This window comes from Apis laboriosa, unplaced genomic scaffold (assembly GCF_014066325.1).
Source record: "Apis laboriosa isolate Shangri-la unplaced genomic scaffold, ASM1406632v1 scaffold34_cov151, whole genome shotgun sequence".
Lineage (NCBI taxonomy): Eukaryota > Metazoa > Arthropoda > Insecta > Hymenoptera > Apidae > Apis > Apis laboriosa.
In genome coordinates, this window is record NW_025222928.1 from 6,038,749 (window position 1) to 6,055,449 (window position 16,701).

The window sequence follows — 16,701 nt, forward strand, 5'->3', positions numbered from 1 at the left end:
CAACTCGGGCATCTAATCAAATCAAGTTGTTCGAAATTGTTACGAATTTTCCAAAATTTTTTTCCAAAATTGGGTACTCTTGTATCTGATTTATATGATAAAATCTTGAATTTGGAAAAAAGGGAAAAGAACTTATTTGCACAACTAATACTTGAAGTAACTTAGGTCAACTCTGGCATATCTAATCAAGTTGTTCGAAATTATCACAAATTTTCATTTACTTCGCACGTAGATCTAACACTAGAACTTCATTTCAACAAGCATAACGAAAAATTCCATCTAAAAAAAAAAAAAAAAATGAACCAACGATTTATTCGCGATAATTTGTAAATTACGCCATTTATTTTTCTTCATTTTTATTTTGGCAACGAAGGTGGTTCCATTAATTTACAAGTCAAATAAATCGCGCCATTCCAAATTTCCAAATTTCGCACCCTCGTTCAATTTCCAAATTTTGCGAAAGACGATAAAAGAAAAAAAAAAAAATAAACAAATCTCTGTATTCGTGAACGACGAATACGCGCAAAAAGGCGATACTCCTCGTTTTTCGTACAACGAAACGAATGGATCGGGGAAAATTTGAATTTTAAAATTCCGAAGATGAAGGGCGAAAGTGGAACGCGCGAGTTGGAATATTAAAAATGGAACATCAATGGCCGGCTCTTTTGTCGGTCAAAGGGGGCCGAGGGAACAAATGAGAATTGGAGGATGCAAAAAAGGGGATCGAGAAGAAAGGAGGGAGATGAGAGGGGGGGGGAAAGGGGCTGTTCAAGAAAGCGAAACGCAATATTTGCTCACGTTCCCCCCTCCTTTGTTTTCGATGCGTTTGTTCGACTCGTTTCCACAGGGAAATTAGGCGGCTACGATGCAGTATATCGCGTAGCATTAGGATAGATTTCGAACCGCTATTGATAGCCGTTTGCAAATCGAGCAATCCCAAAAATTCCCCAATCTGTTTAATTCTCCATTTATAAATAATAATCTTGAATAATTTCAAATACTTTTAAATATTTAAAATTAACAGAGGAGATGATCGAAATCTAAAATATCCTGAAAGAATAATCGAAAACTTTTGAATCAATATCGATTTCGAAACTCAAACATTCTACTCCAAACATCGCAGAGATGAAATCTAAGGATCTACGAGGGAGGAAAAAAGCTCTGAATCATATTAATTTCCATGATTCTCGAGTCCAAACCTGTTTAATCCTCTCCTTTAAATTGCCACTTTTACATCTCGGAGGAAACAAGGAAAACCTAGAAAAGAAACCTAGAAAGAATCATCAGATAAAAGATCGAGAAATTATATTATCGATCTGAGAAACTTTTAAAACCCATTTTTAATCCTCTCCTTTAAATGCCCGTTCTCCCAGAGGAAACGATCCTTCCCAAGACAAAAGAAAGCCAAGATCCATTACAAAGATTAGAAGAAACCTTTTTTAATCACATCCCTAAGGAAAGAAATGGCAAGAAACGATGTTTCATTTTGATCCGGGGGGAGGGGGAAAAAATACCTCGAAAATCGTTCGTTCGATTCGATTAAACTTTCCTTCCTGAAAAAAAAAAAAAAAGGGAGAAGAAAGGATATGTCGAAAGTCGAATTACGAGTCGAATCTCTGCTTTTTGCTCGCCATTAGAGAAATCACGCGAGAACGAATGCTTTCTTGGATTTATTCCTCTTCTTCTTCTTCTTCTTCTTCCCGATCCAACCTATCGCATCTCTTGGCATGACGCGTACTTCCGGTTTCCATCGAGAAAGAATTGCCATCGAATCGATCAAATTTGACCGTCACGACACGTGTTGCGATACTTTCCTTCGAAATTTTCGATTCGAAAATTCACGATTTCGAAGGGGTAACGAGGTTAAGTCAGAAGAAGACGAGATCCGGGAATAAGTCGTTCGAGCTTGGAAAGAGAAATTACGTAGAACGAAGGTGAAGCTTTGCTGGTTTAATAAGAGGGGTTAAGGGAATAAGGAAGAGGCAGAAATTAAAGGGATGAGATAAGAGAATCCAAGATACATTTTACGTAATTTCGATTCTGGTATCTTGGTTATTTTGTTTTGGAAAATTACGTGGAAGAAGGAAAATTAAATAAATATTAATTTCATTTTAATATCGATTTCCGCTGAAGATTCGATGATAATTAATAAAACAAAAAGAAAGAAAGAAAGGAAAGTGAGATTGAAGGATAATCGTGTCAAAGATTTGACTGAAAATGTTCCTCGATTAACATCTTTTCTTTTTTTTTTTTTTCCCCCTCGAAGCCAATATTACACTGGAAATTCTCATCACGTTCAACGTTTATTCTCGTTTATGCGAATTTTCTTTCCCTTATCACGATTTGTAAAATTTTAACACTCGCCAGTTTGTGCGCGTTACGCCTAACAAATTCGCGGGACGATTTCATTAAGATCAAAAATGCCAAAGGTAATTTTCCTTCTTTTTAAAATTTTAATTTCGTTACATAAAAAAAAATAATTGCTACAACGTTTCGTCAGTCAGTTTTATCGCGAAGATCAAAAGTATATATATAATTGTAAGTCGTAAATATTAACGAGAATAGTCGCTCGATTAATTCTTTTATTACGAGTTCATATGGAATATCCTTTGATCGAGATTTCCAGTAAAAAAAAAAAAACAAATAATAAGCTGGGTTTATATAGATCAATAAATTTCAGCTTTATGCCTCGAGGAATTAAATTACAAATTGTTTTAAGCGGAGAAAAAAAACAGCAATTTAAAAATGCTCGCCTCAAACGAGATTCATTCTTAACAACAGTAGCTCGTAAATACGTAAAATATTGCAAGAATGTTGGATAAATGTTGTATAAATGTTATATAAGCAAGTTTTTACTTTCATGGCCATGTTAAATCATGTCGTGGCCAGAAGTAGAATAAAATGGCCACAGTCGGACGGAAGTAATACAAGTCATTATTTTAGCCGAGCAAGTGGCGTAGATCAACAAGTATTAGAAATAAAACAAGTCAATCCTCGTCTGACAAGTGGAATAAGACGAAATTTTAATAGAACGTTCGAAGAATCAAATATCCTTTTGCTGGAATGGATATTGCACATTTTATATCCCTATAAACTGAAAGCTGGAACAAAACGATCGATAAAAAAAAAATCCATAAATAATCGATCATCCTCACGGATGAAAATTTCTTTGTCGCGAAAATGGAGGAAACACGGGCGTGGCCTTCTCCAGTAGAGAAAAGTAAAGGTGGAGCAATTTCCGTTCGCACGAGCCGCATAAATAAAGAAGAGTCGCGCAATTTCCTGGCCGCCATAACGAGAATATGATTGTTCGCTTTATAGCGCCACGGTGCGGCGTTGCGTTTCGACTATGTTCCCCCTCTTCTTAAAATCGCGAGAATGAGGCACGTCGCTCGTAAACACAACTATAAATTGGTCGTCTTAAAGGATAGGTAGGACACAATCGTATCGAGCGAGTAAATTTGAAACTTTATTCTCGAGAGGACAGAAGAATCGAAGCTCGATAATAGACGCGTCGATGATACGTATGATATTGAGATGTGTCGACGTGTTCGATTTCCGTATGGAGGAATTTTAATGGAATTCCGAGGATTGTATGAAACGGGGATTAAAACGAGGAGGAATATTCGTTCGGTGGCGAGGCTATCCAACCGTTACGGTCGATTAAAATCCAAAGCCGCGTTAGACGACTGCTTACCGCGAGGGGCGCTACGATTAAATTTGTTGAAATTTCTCTGAAATCCGTTTACGATTCGAAGTTGAGAAAACTATGCTCGCTCGAAATTGATTTTCAACGTATGAAGTGTTCGCAAGATGAGATCGAGTTACTTACCGACTTGTTTCTGGCCTCCGATTATTATCAAAAATTTACGAACGAATAGCTTCATTATCAAATATTCAACATTCCAGTTAAAAAATTCAATCGATATAAAATAAATTCTTTTAAGCTAAATCATATAGGTTAGAAATTTTCATTCGCGTGACAAATTCATTGCAGATCGATATAATGTGATTGATTTTCTAACACGATTTTCGTCGCCTCTTTTAATCGAATTAATCAACGCGTTACGAATTTACGAGAAATTGTAATACTTATCATAGAAGCGTGTTTCAAATTTCAAATTATCGCTCCATAAATTGCTACATTGTTGCACCGACTGACCTGATGAAATAAATACATTAGAAGCATTGATTTTACAGCTTAATCAAGATATACGTGAACGTACGAGTTTATCTGCCCAGTCTGACGTTATTACGCTCCTACTCTACTGCGTCGATTCAGTCACGAACGCGTTTCCCTCGTTCAATCCGATACGCTTGTATTTCACTCTGTTTAACACACGTCGTGTCTCGATGGTTTGGTTAAGCTTATGCCGTTTCTGTTAATGAATACAAATATCAACACTTTGACTTCGAGTCACGGAATCGAGTACGAATTTTGTTAAATTGTTTTTATTAAGAAAAATAGAAATGTTCCTTTTAATTTCGTTACGTTACAATAAATAAATTTTTTTCTTTTTTCCTTCTTATATTTCTACCTTATATTTTTCTTATCTTCGTATACCATCAAATTCAATAATATTCCTCCAGGATTTTTTTTTTTTTTTTTTTATTATCCAATTCCAATTTCCAAAACTATTCCATTTTCTCACCATATATTTCGCACGTTATATTTCGTTAAAACAAAATTAATTTCAGAAAGTATCGTTAATACGTCAAAGAACTTTTAACCGTTTTCGTAAACGTTTCGAGTATATTCTCTTTAAAGCAAACAAGCAACTGGTTCGTTTAATCACGAATCGTCGTGATTTGCGTTTAGCACTTGTCTATTTGTCATGGGGGCAAGCATTCGTGACGAGGCGTTTGCTCGACCGCGTTGATTTCACGCGTCACTGCCAAAGCAAATTTCCCGAATCCAATATTTCCGTATGGCTCCTGTACAATTCACCGGAATAACGCGTGGATAATGAACCTTATGATCCGCCTCTACGATAATCAATTTCGACATAGCGAGCCATCTTTCTTTGACCATGCACCATAGTTTAATCAAGCTTCGCCGATTTAGACGGAAACAGAATTCGTTTGTCTTTGAGGATTTAATTGTCTCGTTCAATATCAGTTTGTACGGTACAACAATGCTACGATAATTGTTACGAAGTTATACCGTGTCATTGGCTCAATATCGAATCAATGAAATAAGAAAAATGAAATATAAAAATTTCATTTTATTGTCTTTGTTATAGAATTATTGCAATCAAATTATCTAACTTTTTAAATCTGTCTCAAATTCTTCAAACTGAAGAAATTTATTAACGACAAAAAAATCTTAAGATTTAATTTAAAATAATTCAAAGCACGTAACACGATTATGTGTAATAGTAACTTTATCTCGTTTCCACCAGTTCAAGAAGTGAATTAAAAAATTAAGAAAATAATCTGCCTCTATAAGTGACGGATTAGTTAGGAAAGTGATACTTTAAATAGCACGTTATCGCTTTCAATTTAAAAAATCGTGAAGAATGAAAAAATGGTACAAGAGGGAAATAAAAATTTACAAGAGAACCGCGGCATTTTGCCAGAGAATGCCCGAATGCCCACAAATCAACGTCGACTTTACATTTTAAACAGTTTTCGAGGTAACTACCTACGAACTTGACTGGGAAATTCCCACGTTAGCTAACCATCAGGATCTCCTAGGATGTCGTGGACTGTTCCTGACGGGAAAACTAATCCGGCAAGCTTGAAATATAGTAGGTAAGTAACCATAGTGGAAATTGCGGCTGGTTTCCTCTGTGTAATTGAATCCATGCCTTGTTAAACTTTTGGAATTTCCTTTATTTTTATTCCTTGCTGGTTCATCTAGCTCAATAAAGTGTTTCGAAATGAAAATTTTATGAAAGATTAATATTATCTATTCGAGTACTTTGTAATATAATATTTAGGAAATGGTAAAAATATAGGTTAGATATTTGTTCAAAATTAAATATCCTGTATCCTTCCTTATATTCTTTTAATGTTTTAAAAAACAAATTTGATATTGGATGATAACGAAATTCACAATAATTATTTCATATTTTTCTCGAGATTATAAATCTCTTAAATAGAAAAACACAGCCGAGTCAAAAATAACCTAAAAAAACGAAGCAGAGTTATATGTTCGCATATATCTATCAATATTATTATTTTAATCAATTTTCATGATCTTTTTATCGATTTAAAAAAGAAAATTAATTATTAAACTTTCAAAATTTTCAAACAGCTATAAAATAAAATTCAATAGAATTCGAACGAAAATCCTTCGATAAATGTCAATAACACGAATATTTTACCTCTCTGTGTGACTCTGCAAAAATTGTAATTCGTGCAAAGAAATGGCGTAAATGTTTATCACAGATTATCGCAAATAAATATCAAATAATGATAATTGCTCAGCTCGTGACTTTCAGGGAAACCACGCGAACACGCCATTTCCAGGCGTACCGCGATATTTTCGAAAGAATGGAATCGTCGTTTAATTAACCTGTCAGAATACAATCTCTGGGACACTCTCGTCGAGTGCATTCGTTTCGCGAGAATTATTACGTTCCGTATATAGTTCGAGTCAGAATCTTAAATCGAATCGTTTCTTCTATCAAAATCGAACTTCCGAAAATCATCGTCCACGAAACATCGAAGGTAAGTAAGATACCACAAACGAATTAAATTAAATCCTGGAGCATGAAGAAGGCAAACTTCGTTATCGGAATGTTTTATTTAAATATCGTGATGTTGAAATGAAATGAAATTTAAATAAATCGAATATCTTAATTATAAAACATTTCGTATCGTTATCGTTTCAAAAAAAAAAAGGGGAAATTTAAATTATTTTTTTTTGTTTATGAATAATTAAAAAAGAAGAAAGAAAAAGAAAAAATTTGACATAAATTAAAAATAGACAAGAGAATCATCTGAAAACATGTTGATCTATTGAATATCTCACAGTAGCCTGCGTAGATAAAAAAAAAAAAAAAGGAATTCGATAAGGAATTTCAATATTTAATTTCAACAAAAAACGTTCACCAAAAATAAACAGAAGTAAAACGAAGCAGAAATGAAATAAAATAATGTTGAATATATTTTAATATTTGTTCAACGATATCAAGACAAATTTTTCAGAAATAATTTTTTTAATTTCTATGGTAAAATGTTAATGGAATAGTTAGTCGGGCATGTTAATGGGTAAAGAGATTTGAGCCGCAATAAACGCAACTCGGGTTAATCGAGTTTCTGGTTTTCCATACTCGAACTTGTCTACTTCGTTATAACGACATAATTACAGTGAATCACACTTATTATACACAAGGATGGAGGCTTGCGGAATTTTCAAATTAGCCTACACTTTACCGACATAATCCGATTATCGAACAGTTACTCGCTATCTACAATGTATATATCCCTACAATTTCGTTCCTGTGAATATCACATTACACAGCTGCAATCGACTAGGTTATACTGTGCATTTTATATGCTGTATAAATAACGCTTCTATATACCGCAAAAAAAAAAGCAATTTCATAATTGTTTCTTGAAATAATTAGAAAGGCGTTTATTTCGATAGTTTTATGATTGATTAAAGTAGAACGGTTTAGAAATCTGAAGTGAGGTACAAACTACATGCTAAAAAATGCAACTTCAAATTCTTCGGAGAACACTTTTTTTCTATATTCACTAATTCTTATTTTAAACTCTTGGAAATTTAATTGTTATATTTTCCGTTCTTATTATAATACGAATATTGTTATTGTGAATTCTGAATAAAATATATCCAAACACGAAATAAATCGAATTATTTTTTAGATGATTAGTTAATAAATATAATATTTAAAAAATCATGACTCACAAAATGAAACGTTGATATTCCTTTTCACTCTTTTCCATTATTTGATTTTGCTGGCATATTTAATTGAATGTGAATCAACTGTTGGAGAGAATGGAAAACACACTGACATCTGAAAATACAAATCGAAAGAAACTGAATAAATCTATTAACAAAGTAAAAATCTAATCAATTTCTCAAATAATTAATTATATTATTGTATAATTGATATTAATAATATTAAATGTGCAATAACAAATATTAAATTGTATAAAAATTATATATAAAAAGTAATGATTATCTTCAATGATTAATATTGTAGCAATAAAAAAAAGTTATAAATTGCAATAATTAAATTCATATTCTTTTCAAATTAATACAATATTATATATTAATTTTAATATTTATTTATTGTATAATAATGATGAAAAAAAAAATTAACGTTTAATTTTATTGTAATAATGTCTAATAAATTATTAAATAAATATGTATTATATAAACGAGATTAAGATTATACTGTAAAAAAATCGTACCAAGAGAAATATTTTATAATTGAGAATAAATATCTCGAACAGGATGAAACACGTCTTGCACTGTCGATTTTCAACAATAAAATGACATCACATATGTATCGGTATACAAAGCAATATTCCATTTCCTATTGGCTAGAAACATATACACCGGTTTATTAAATAGTTTTTCTATTGGTTAGAACCAAATTCAACGGTTCGTCAAGTAATTTTCCTATTGGTTAAACCGTTGCGGTTTTTTTGTTCAAAACCGCAGAAATATATTACAGGTTAAATTTTTCTAACTCGATGAATTATAATATATTCAAAATCGTATTCATTTTAATTTTTTATTTATATGTAAATATTCATGAATCTGATTGTCAATTTTGTTTTTTCAATATATTTTTAAATATTATATTTATGGAGATCGAAACACCATCTAACGACAGTAGATGTAATTAACCATCAACTAGCAAAATCAAAAAATTTAAATTTCTCAACTTCTGGGCTAAATTTCTTCTAAATTTCTGAAAGCTCAAATTAAAGATAAGTCTCTAAAACATAATTTGAAATTAGTTTTTTCTAATTTTAATCAATTATATTATATAAACGAGGTTATATGATATAATTGATATTGTTATATACAAATATCGTACAATTTTTTTATTTTTATTCATTTTTTCACTGAATTTTTTTACTATAATTATTTATAAAAGATACAAAAGCAATATTTTTTAAAGTTTCAATTTTTAGTTTTTAATAGTTGCATATTTTTTAATATTAATATGGTATAAAATAAAATGCACGAATCATTTTTAAAAATACACTTTATGAATATTTACAATTTCTGTCATATTTTCTCATTTTAAAATAGTAATGACATTTCGTTATTTTAGCATTTGCAAAGTAATTTAATAAAGAAAAGATTGAATTTATTTTTTATATAAAGAAATTGCTCTTATACGGATTTTCCGTTTGCGTAACATTTTATCAATAATTAATTATTATTTTTTATGAATATAATTTTTTTAAGAATAAAAAAGCAAATTTAAATAAATTTCATTTCTAAATTCTTCATTAAAATCAATTTTCTATAAAACATTAAAATATCTTTTTCATTATTTTAAACAATATTTTACAATACAAACACATTTCACCAAAATGTTACAAATATTCATCCAATATAACCTGTTACGCAAACTTCATAAATAATATATATCCATAAAATAAAGCGGTATTAATTGAATGACATCATATTACATGATACGAACTTATTTATTAACCGCACGCTTGTCATTAAACGTAATAATTAATATTAGTGTCTATATGTAATAAAATGTACAACCTGTAGGAGGTATATTATATCATATATCATATCTCGAAAATCGTACACACTAAGATTCGGATAAAATATCCTCCAATGTTTTATCATCGTGAAGTGGCGAGTGTCCTAATGTAGGATCGCTTTCCAAAAATTCTCGAAGTTCCGATTCTAGATCTGGAACTGCAGACGTTTCTGAAGTAGTTAATAAAGACGGAGGCGTTTGACTGTGTGTCATGCCGATTTGTATCTGCATAGGTGACTGATTCGTATTCACGATATTAATCGATTGATTTTGTTGACTGGTTGGACTGAGCAAATTAGTGTTTTGAATTGGTGAAGGAGCCGATAATAAATTCGACGGAACTTGATTATTACTAGATTGCGACAATAAATTATTTTCCGCAACGATTGTTGGATTATGAGTAATCGGTTCCACTTCCATAGGCTCTGGTCCGCCAAGGGGTGCAATACCCATAGCTCTTCGCAAACCATCTACAGGAGCGATTGCTGAGGGAGGAAGTTTTTTTGCTATTTCTGTCAAATTATCCGTAATTTTATCAGCTATTGCAACTTCCGTTTCTGATGGTTTAGAAACATTCGACAAATGAGCTGGCGGTGGAACCGAAAGTCGCTCATGTTGTACTTGTTTTAAACGGCCTAACATTTGTGATGTATCATCTAACCGATTTTGCAATGCCGCGCGTTCTTCGTTGAGTTTTAAGTCTTCCTCTGTAAAAGAAAATAAGATTTAAAATAAAATTTTATTATTTTGTATTATAAATATTTTATCTTTCAAATTTTTTATAATTACCTAAATTTTCTAAGAAATTAACATCAATTCCTAACTCCGATAGAGTCTTTAATTGATCGATATCAACTTTAATGTTCTCTAAAGATGGAATATTACGATTTACATCTTGCATTGGTTTTTCTAATAAATGTTTTATTTTCTCTTCTTCCTCTTTGAGTCTTCGTTTTTCCTCAAGGAACTTCTTAGTCTTTCTGTGATCTCCTCCTGTAAGAATATCCAACAAATCGTCCACCATAGTTAACGTATAATCACAGTCTTTAGCAAAATCTAAAATTGACTCTGCATATTGTACAGCAGTTTCATCACCATATGTTTGATACACCAAGTCTGTTTCTTCCTTCGTGAGATTAGCAAACGTGGAATCGTAACTTGGAGCATAAGAACCAAAGGCACCATAATATAAAGGTTTTACTGGTTTCGACATATTTCTCCTATCTTCACGAAATCCTGCTAATGCTCCTGTACCATGATTCAATTTACCTATAAGCTGCCCTAATGACACTGGTCTTTGATTAGTTCCTGGAATCACTCCGTCTCCCGGTACTATTATTTGTAAGCTAGTCGTTCCATCTTTCTTTTGCCTAAGAAAACCCATCTTGGAATTCAATCTTTTTAACGTTAACTTTTCAGACGCTGTTTTCGCGGCTCCTCGGGCTTGTTTCAAGATTTCCTCTGGTGTCATGTCATCCGGAATGGCTTCAAATTTACCCAAATTTGCTAATCTTATTTTCCTCTGATTCTCTTTCCTAAGTTCCTCAGCTTCTTCGTTACGTTCTTCTTGTTCTCGTTCTCGTTCAATTTGTTCTTCCGTTACAGGAATATCAGGATTATTAGGATCTTCTGTACCCAATTCGAATCCGAGTTCTTCTTTCGATATATCTTGCATATATGTTAAAACAGGTCTTAATTGTCGAAGTTTATCGGGTGTTACCATTTTTAGGCCAACATGTAATAATTTCTTTGCCGCCTTGTAATAAATAGTATCTGGATGATTGTACGTAGTGGCATTATCACACATTAATTTGAAATCTTCTACGAATTCATTTAAATTTTGATAACTGTTATCATCTATTTTTTGTTTTATAGTACTAAAATCCATAGGATTCGTAATGATTTGAGAATATCCAGGTGCAATACTATCTGTAACTGGCCAAGCAAAAAATTGCTGAGGATCACGTTTCTCCATTGACCTAAGAAGATGTTCTAATAATCGTTGAAGAGGTGTTCGTTCGGCGATTTTCCTAAGTACACAAGTTCTAGGTTCACGATGTGGAGAAAGAGAACTAATATGGCTAGTAATGCCAACTCTGTGTTCTCCACTAGATGGTGGTCTTGGAGGTAACAATTGATGATTAGGAATTTTTTTAGGAATTTCAACTAAACTTTCATCAGCATCTCCTACTGATTCTTGACTGGATTCTTCTCTTCTTCTTTTTTTATCTTTGTGATGATGCTTGTGCCTTTTATCCTTCTTTTTCTTTTTCTTTTTAAGTTTTTTATGCCCTATATACCTATCGTATTCAGATTCTTGCGTTACAGAGCAATTGAGACCCAACTGTTGTTGGTAGACACCCAAATGTTGGGACAACATTGTCTGACTTGGAGATTCGTTGCCGTATTCAGGTGTTCCACTACTACCCCCAATCTTTAAGATTAATTTTAAAGTGGGGGGTTTATCCGTGGTTGTATAATGTCCTTCTGTTAAAAAAAAAGAAAATAAAATATATTTATAACGTATCAAAATCTTTAATATTTTTTAATTGTATGAAGACATTAAAGCATTAAGCTATAAATAAAATTTAGTGCATGCAACAAAAATGTCTTGCAGAAAATCATAGAAGTGCAGAATAACAGCATAAGTGTTGTAATGCAAAAATATGGTGCTAAATATTACATTATATATATGGTACTAAATATTGCATTATATCTTGCAGGATTATATGAAAAAAAAAAATAAATATAATTTTAAATTATTAAAAATCTACAGGATATCAATAGAAAGGTAGTGGGAGAAGTTGATAATAATAATAACAAAGATGATTTTATAACAGGACAGTGACCTTGTTTTCACATTCAACAAACTGGAAGCGAGATGGAAGTAGCTTGATTTAAATTAAATAAACCTTGATAGAAGTATGCAATAAAATAATTGTTGTTGTATTGATCGACTGAATCTGTAGGAATAATCAAGGAAGGAGCAACTGTTGAAATTGTAAATACCTCATAAGAGGTAAAGCAAAAGCATATATGGCCTCTGATGCCATAATAAATAACAGCCAAGGAACTAAGTGATTGAAGTGCAACAGATATAATTATATCTCTATATAGATCCCTACAATTCTTTAGAATAAAAACAGCAAATTTGACTTATTAAAGATCTTGTTGCACTTCAACTAATTTTAATAGACAAAAAAAAAAACTAAAAGGGTTTGGAACATCTGAGTAATTTTGGAAGCACAGCTAGTTCTGTCGTGCAACCAGTCCATGTCCGTTGTTACACGTCACTTACTTCCACGTCGCACCTGTTGCTGTGGAACCTTCGTTTATACTTTTGAATCCACCTCACTTCTACTCCAACCTCACTCTCAGTTTGTCCGTGGTGAAAACGTAGTCAAAATTCCTGTGCATTATTAAACTATGAGTACAAAAAGGATTCCAATGAAAATTTTTAAAAATTTCAACCATTAAGGTCCTTGTACTCTGTAAATCTTTCAAAATCTATATTTTGTGCATATTCATATTTTGTGGATAATTTTTTCATTTGAATCCTCATGTGATTGACATAAATGTCAATACTAAAGAATTATAGTGAGATAATCCAATAATGTCAAAATCGAGCAATAAAAACGAATACAAAAATAAAATAAAATGAGGATAAACGGAGTATTTGAATAACCAAAGACACCCGTTACTTCAATGTATAGTGCATCAAGTGAGAACTCAGAAATATATTATTTAACGAGAACACCTGATAACATAGCAACGAGCTGTCAACGCGAGTGCGATTCGATCAACAAACATAAAAACAAATATCGCATCGAAACGACAGTCGAAATGCCTTTTCAATTTGTGGCGCGACCGGTATTTTGTTCGAAAACACGATATACAGCATGATATGCTATTCAAAACGCGACATATAATAACGCGATAACCTTTGATGCCGAGATGATGTTATAGAACAATTAAAAGTAACCAAAAACGATAAGACGTTCGAGATACATCGAATACAACCCAGGTTCTCACCTTCGTGTCTTTCGCGCTTGTGCTTTTTATGTTTCTTCGAACCCATGGTTTGCCGGCCCACAGCCTGATAGAGTATTCTAACGATAAACAGTAAACACTACGTCGTAAACCACCACGGAACGCGGTGGATCAGAGTACCGCGCTCCGTTACGTATGTAGACAATACAGCGGCAGCCATTGAAGACGTCACAGAACTCCAAGCCGTTATGGAGGATGCAAGTCTTTCGTTTCCCCCGCCCGCTTGTATTCGCCAGCTGCAGTGTCATGGCGTCGCGTCGTTCAAAGAAGCGCGCGTTATAAATTCATTCGAATATATATTTATTTGTGTTCAAACACCGAAAAATCAATTTATACATTTTTCAAGATACTTTTCTTACAATGCAAAACAGGTACTAAATTTTTCTTTTATACAAACAAATTATTTACAAAAAATTCAGTCATACGCAGTAACACCATTATTAGAATTTTTGAATGTAGATTGTATATTCTAAATTATATTTATAGCTTTTAATCATTAATTTACATTAATTTAACATTAATTTACACTCATTTTTGATTCTATTGTATTTAATTTTGATTCCATTTAAATTATGTTACTATTTCAATATATATATATATATATATATATATATATATATATGTATCATATCACTCTATTTACAAATCCCGCCATTGCATTTTCAATTGTATATAGTTACGAACAAAAAACATAATATTGGATTTAAGAGTATAATTTACTTCATTAATTCTCTGCAAATGAAAATAAATGTAAATGTAAACTAATATAACCAGGAAACTCGGACGTTTTATCGAATTTTATAAGTTGCACAATGGCGTCTTGAATGGTATACAGACATTAACAACGTTATATATTTTGAAGATTTAAAATTGTCTTTCATAAGATAGAATAGTATCTTATCACTGTACATGCACGCAGATGATTCAAGGGAACATTGTGTATGGAGCTTTATAGACGAAAGGCGCTTCCTAACCTACAAAAGATACTTGAAGTAGTAGCACTTACCGTACACCGAGGAATGAAACTTTCGACCGTATTCATAGACATATTTTACCGTACGATATTTTCCCACTAAACGAGCAAATATAATGACGAATTTTTATTGAAATTTTCAATAACTTACCACAGCGTCGACCCAGTCGCGATGCAATTAAAGGGGCAAACGATCAGCTGTTTCGGCGCAACGTTGGGCACAACAGAGGGAGAGAAAGAGTAATGTATTTTCTCAGTGGTTTCGAAAAAAATTCACGTACAGCGCAGATGTGCCGACTTCCCTTGCGTTCCACTATGCCTTGAACGCTAAGGTGCATCGACCAGCCAATTCCTGTTTGTGCCTCCCTTCGAATCTCTCGGGTTCGATCGGAACACACCGAACTGAGGCTTGTCGACCTTAAGTACACAAAGACTGGGAAATTGTCGATGTTTCACCGACTTCCAAATCACTTTACATCTTCACTTAATATCTTTTTAACACAGAATCGATACTATTCAATATTTAGCACATTTCACTATTTTTCAAGCAAAGGGTGCTTGAGATATTTATAGATAGATATTTTATCATTCAATTAATAGTTAAGGCATTTTAAAAAATCAATAAACTATCTGTGGCACTCAAATATACTACACTTTTAAAAACGTGTCGGCAATAATACACATACATAGTTATACGTACATACAATATACATACATACATACATACATATATTGTCAGACCGACAAGTAACGAACGTGACAATGGATTTGCATTATCAATGGAACGTGAAAATATATGAAACTCAAGAACTTCACAAATTGTAGTTATAGCTTTAGCTTTTGCAATAAAGTGGTACATTTTATTGACAATTTCCATGCATTTGAAATATTAATGCGATTTTTCTTACAAATAAAATGTCTTACGAGTCAGATCCTAGACTGCCAATATCCGACACTTGTGATGAGCTCTTTACACATTAACAAGTTAACTGATCAATTATATCCTTGTTAAATAAAGAGAGATACGTATAGAAACGAACTTACACACAGAATAAGCACTTAAATAAAGCATAATTTCAAAATGTCTTTAACGGCGCTTTCCTTCTTTTGTATTGACCACAAAGAAGCAACGGAATATTGTAACCAAAAAAAACCGCTTCTTGGATACTTTTTTTTCAATCCAAAATTTACCTTATATTGGTAGTCGAACGAATTTTTTATATTTTCAATCATATGTGATATGTACAATCTTTAAAACTGACACAATCTTTAACGTTGTTCATTCGAGGGGCGTTTATCACAAATAACGCTTACGCTATCTATGCTTTAAGTATCATTAAATGGAAATAACATTTCAATGTAATTATATAATATAATGGAAAAAGAATTAAATTCCATTTAGATAAGAAATAATTAGGATAAACATTGAGTTATAATTTATGATCATGAATCAAACAATATTTATTTGATACGCTGCATTGGAAATAGTTATCTTTTCTTTCATAATTCGATTTCGTTTTACAGATTGAACTTATTTATGTATATATCTATACATATGTCATTGATCCTTTGACGGAAGGATTCGAAATGCAATACATAATGGAATTTTCCCGAAAGAAAGGTTTCCGTTTCCTGCTGCCACCTAGAACAGGATACAGGCAACCGATGAAGTTGCGATTACTCACCGCATCGTGAACGAAAATGTAGTAATTCATACGTATACTATTACAGATGTGTTATCGTCACGATACAGTACTGTAACCCTGAAATACGGGACACACATGTGCACATGCATAATGTACATACAAACATATTCACGTAACGCGTAGAAGCGTACTTTTGAATAATCAAGCTGCCCGCAAAATTTATGCATCACGATCGTTTCTTTCACTATGATCGATATTAACGCTCGATAATAAATAATAGATTATCGGTCAAATAACAATCCAATTGGCAATTATACAT

General features: G+C 32.4%; 3 protein-coding genes across 8 annotated transcripts in view; 1 reads left to right on the plus strand and 2 right to left on the minus strand.

Moving 5' to 3' along the window:
- The window catches only part of LOC122714713, a 151,981-nt gene extending 144,042 nt beyond the window's left edge, over positions 1-7,939 (minus strand). The window contains exon 1 of the mRNA XM_043936320.1: positions 7,880-7,939. The gene's annotated coding sequence lies outside the window, so the exon portion shown is untranslated. The remainder of the gene's footprint in view (positions 1-7,879) is intronic.
- Positions 7,940-9,440: 1,501 nt separating this feature from the next.
- LOC122715277 (bromodomain-containing protein 7) lies at positions 9,441-16,161 on the minus strand. 4 transcript variants are annotated; one of them, XM_043937340.1, is made up of 4 exons: positions 13,746-13,878; positions 13,012-13,122; positions 10,503-12,200; positions 9,441-10,420 (listed from the first exon to the last, which is right to left on the minus strand). In XM_043937340.1, exons 3-4 carry the CDS (start codon positions 12,091-12,093, stop codon positions 9,762-9,764), a joined length of 2,250 nt encoding a protein of 749 aa, XP_043793275.1. In that variant the 5' UTR covers positions 12,094-12,200; positions 13,012-13,122; positions 13,746-13,878; the 3' UTR covers positions 9,441-9,761. The 4 variants fall into 4 exon arrangements, with proteins under 4 accessions (XP_043793275.1, XP_043793277.1, XP_043793276.1 ...); XM_043937342.1 differs by lacking the exons at positions 13,012-13,122; positions 13,746-13,878 and adding an exon at positions 15,928-16,161; XM_043937341.1 differs by lacking the exons at positions 13,012-13,122; positions 13,746-13,878 and adding an exon at positions 14,888-15,909.
- The window catches only part of LOC122715275 (solute carrier family 12 member 4), a 154,363-nt gene continuing 151,687 nt past the window's right edge, over positions 14,026-16,701 (plus strand). For all 3 annotated transcript variants that reach the window (XM_043937335.1, XM_043937336.1, XM_043937337.1), the window contains exon 1: positions 14,026-14,134. The gene's annotated coding sequence lies outside the window, so the exon portion shown is untranslated. The remainder of the gene's footprint in view (positions 14,135-16,701) is intronic.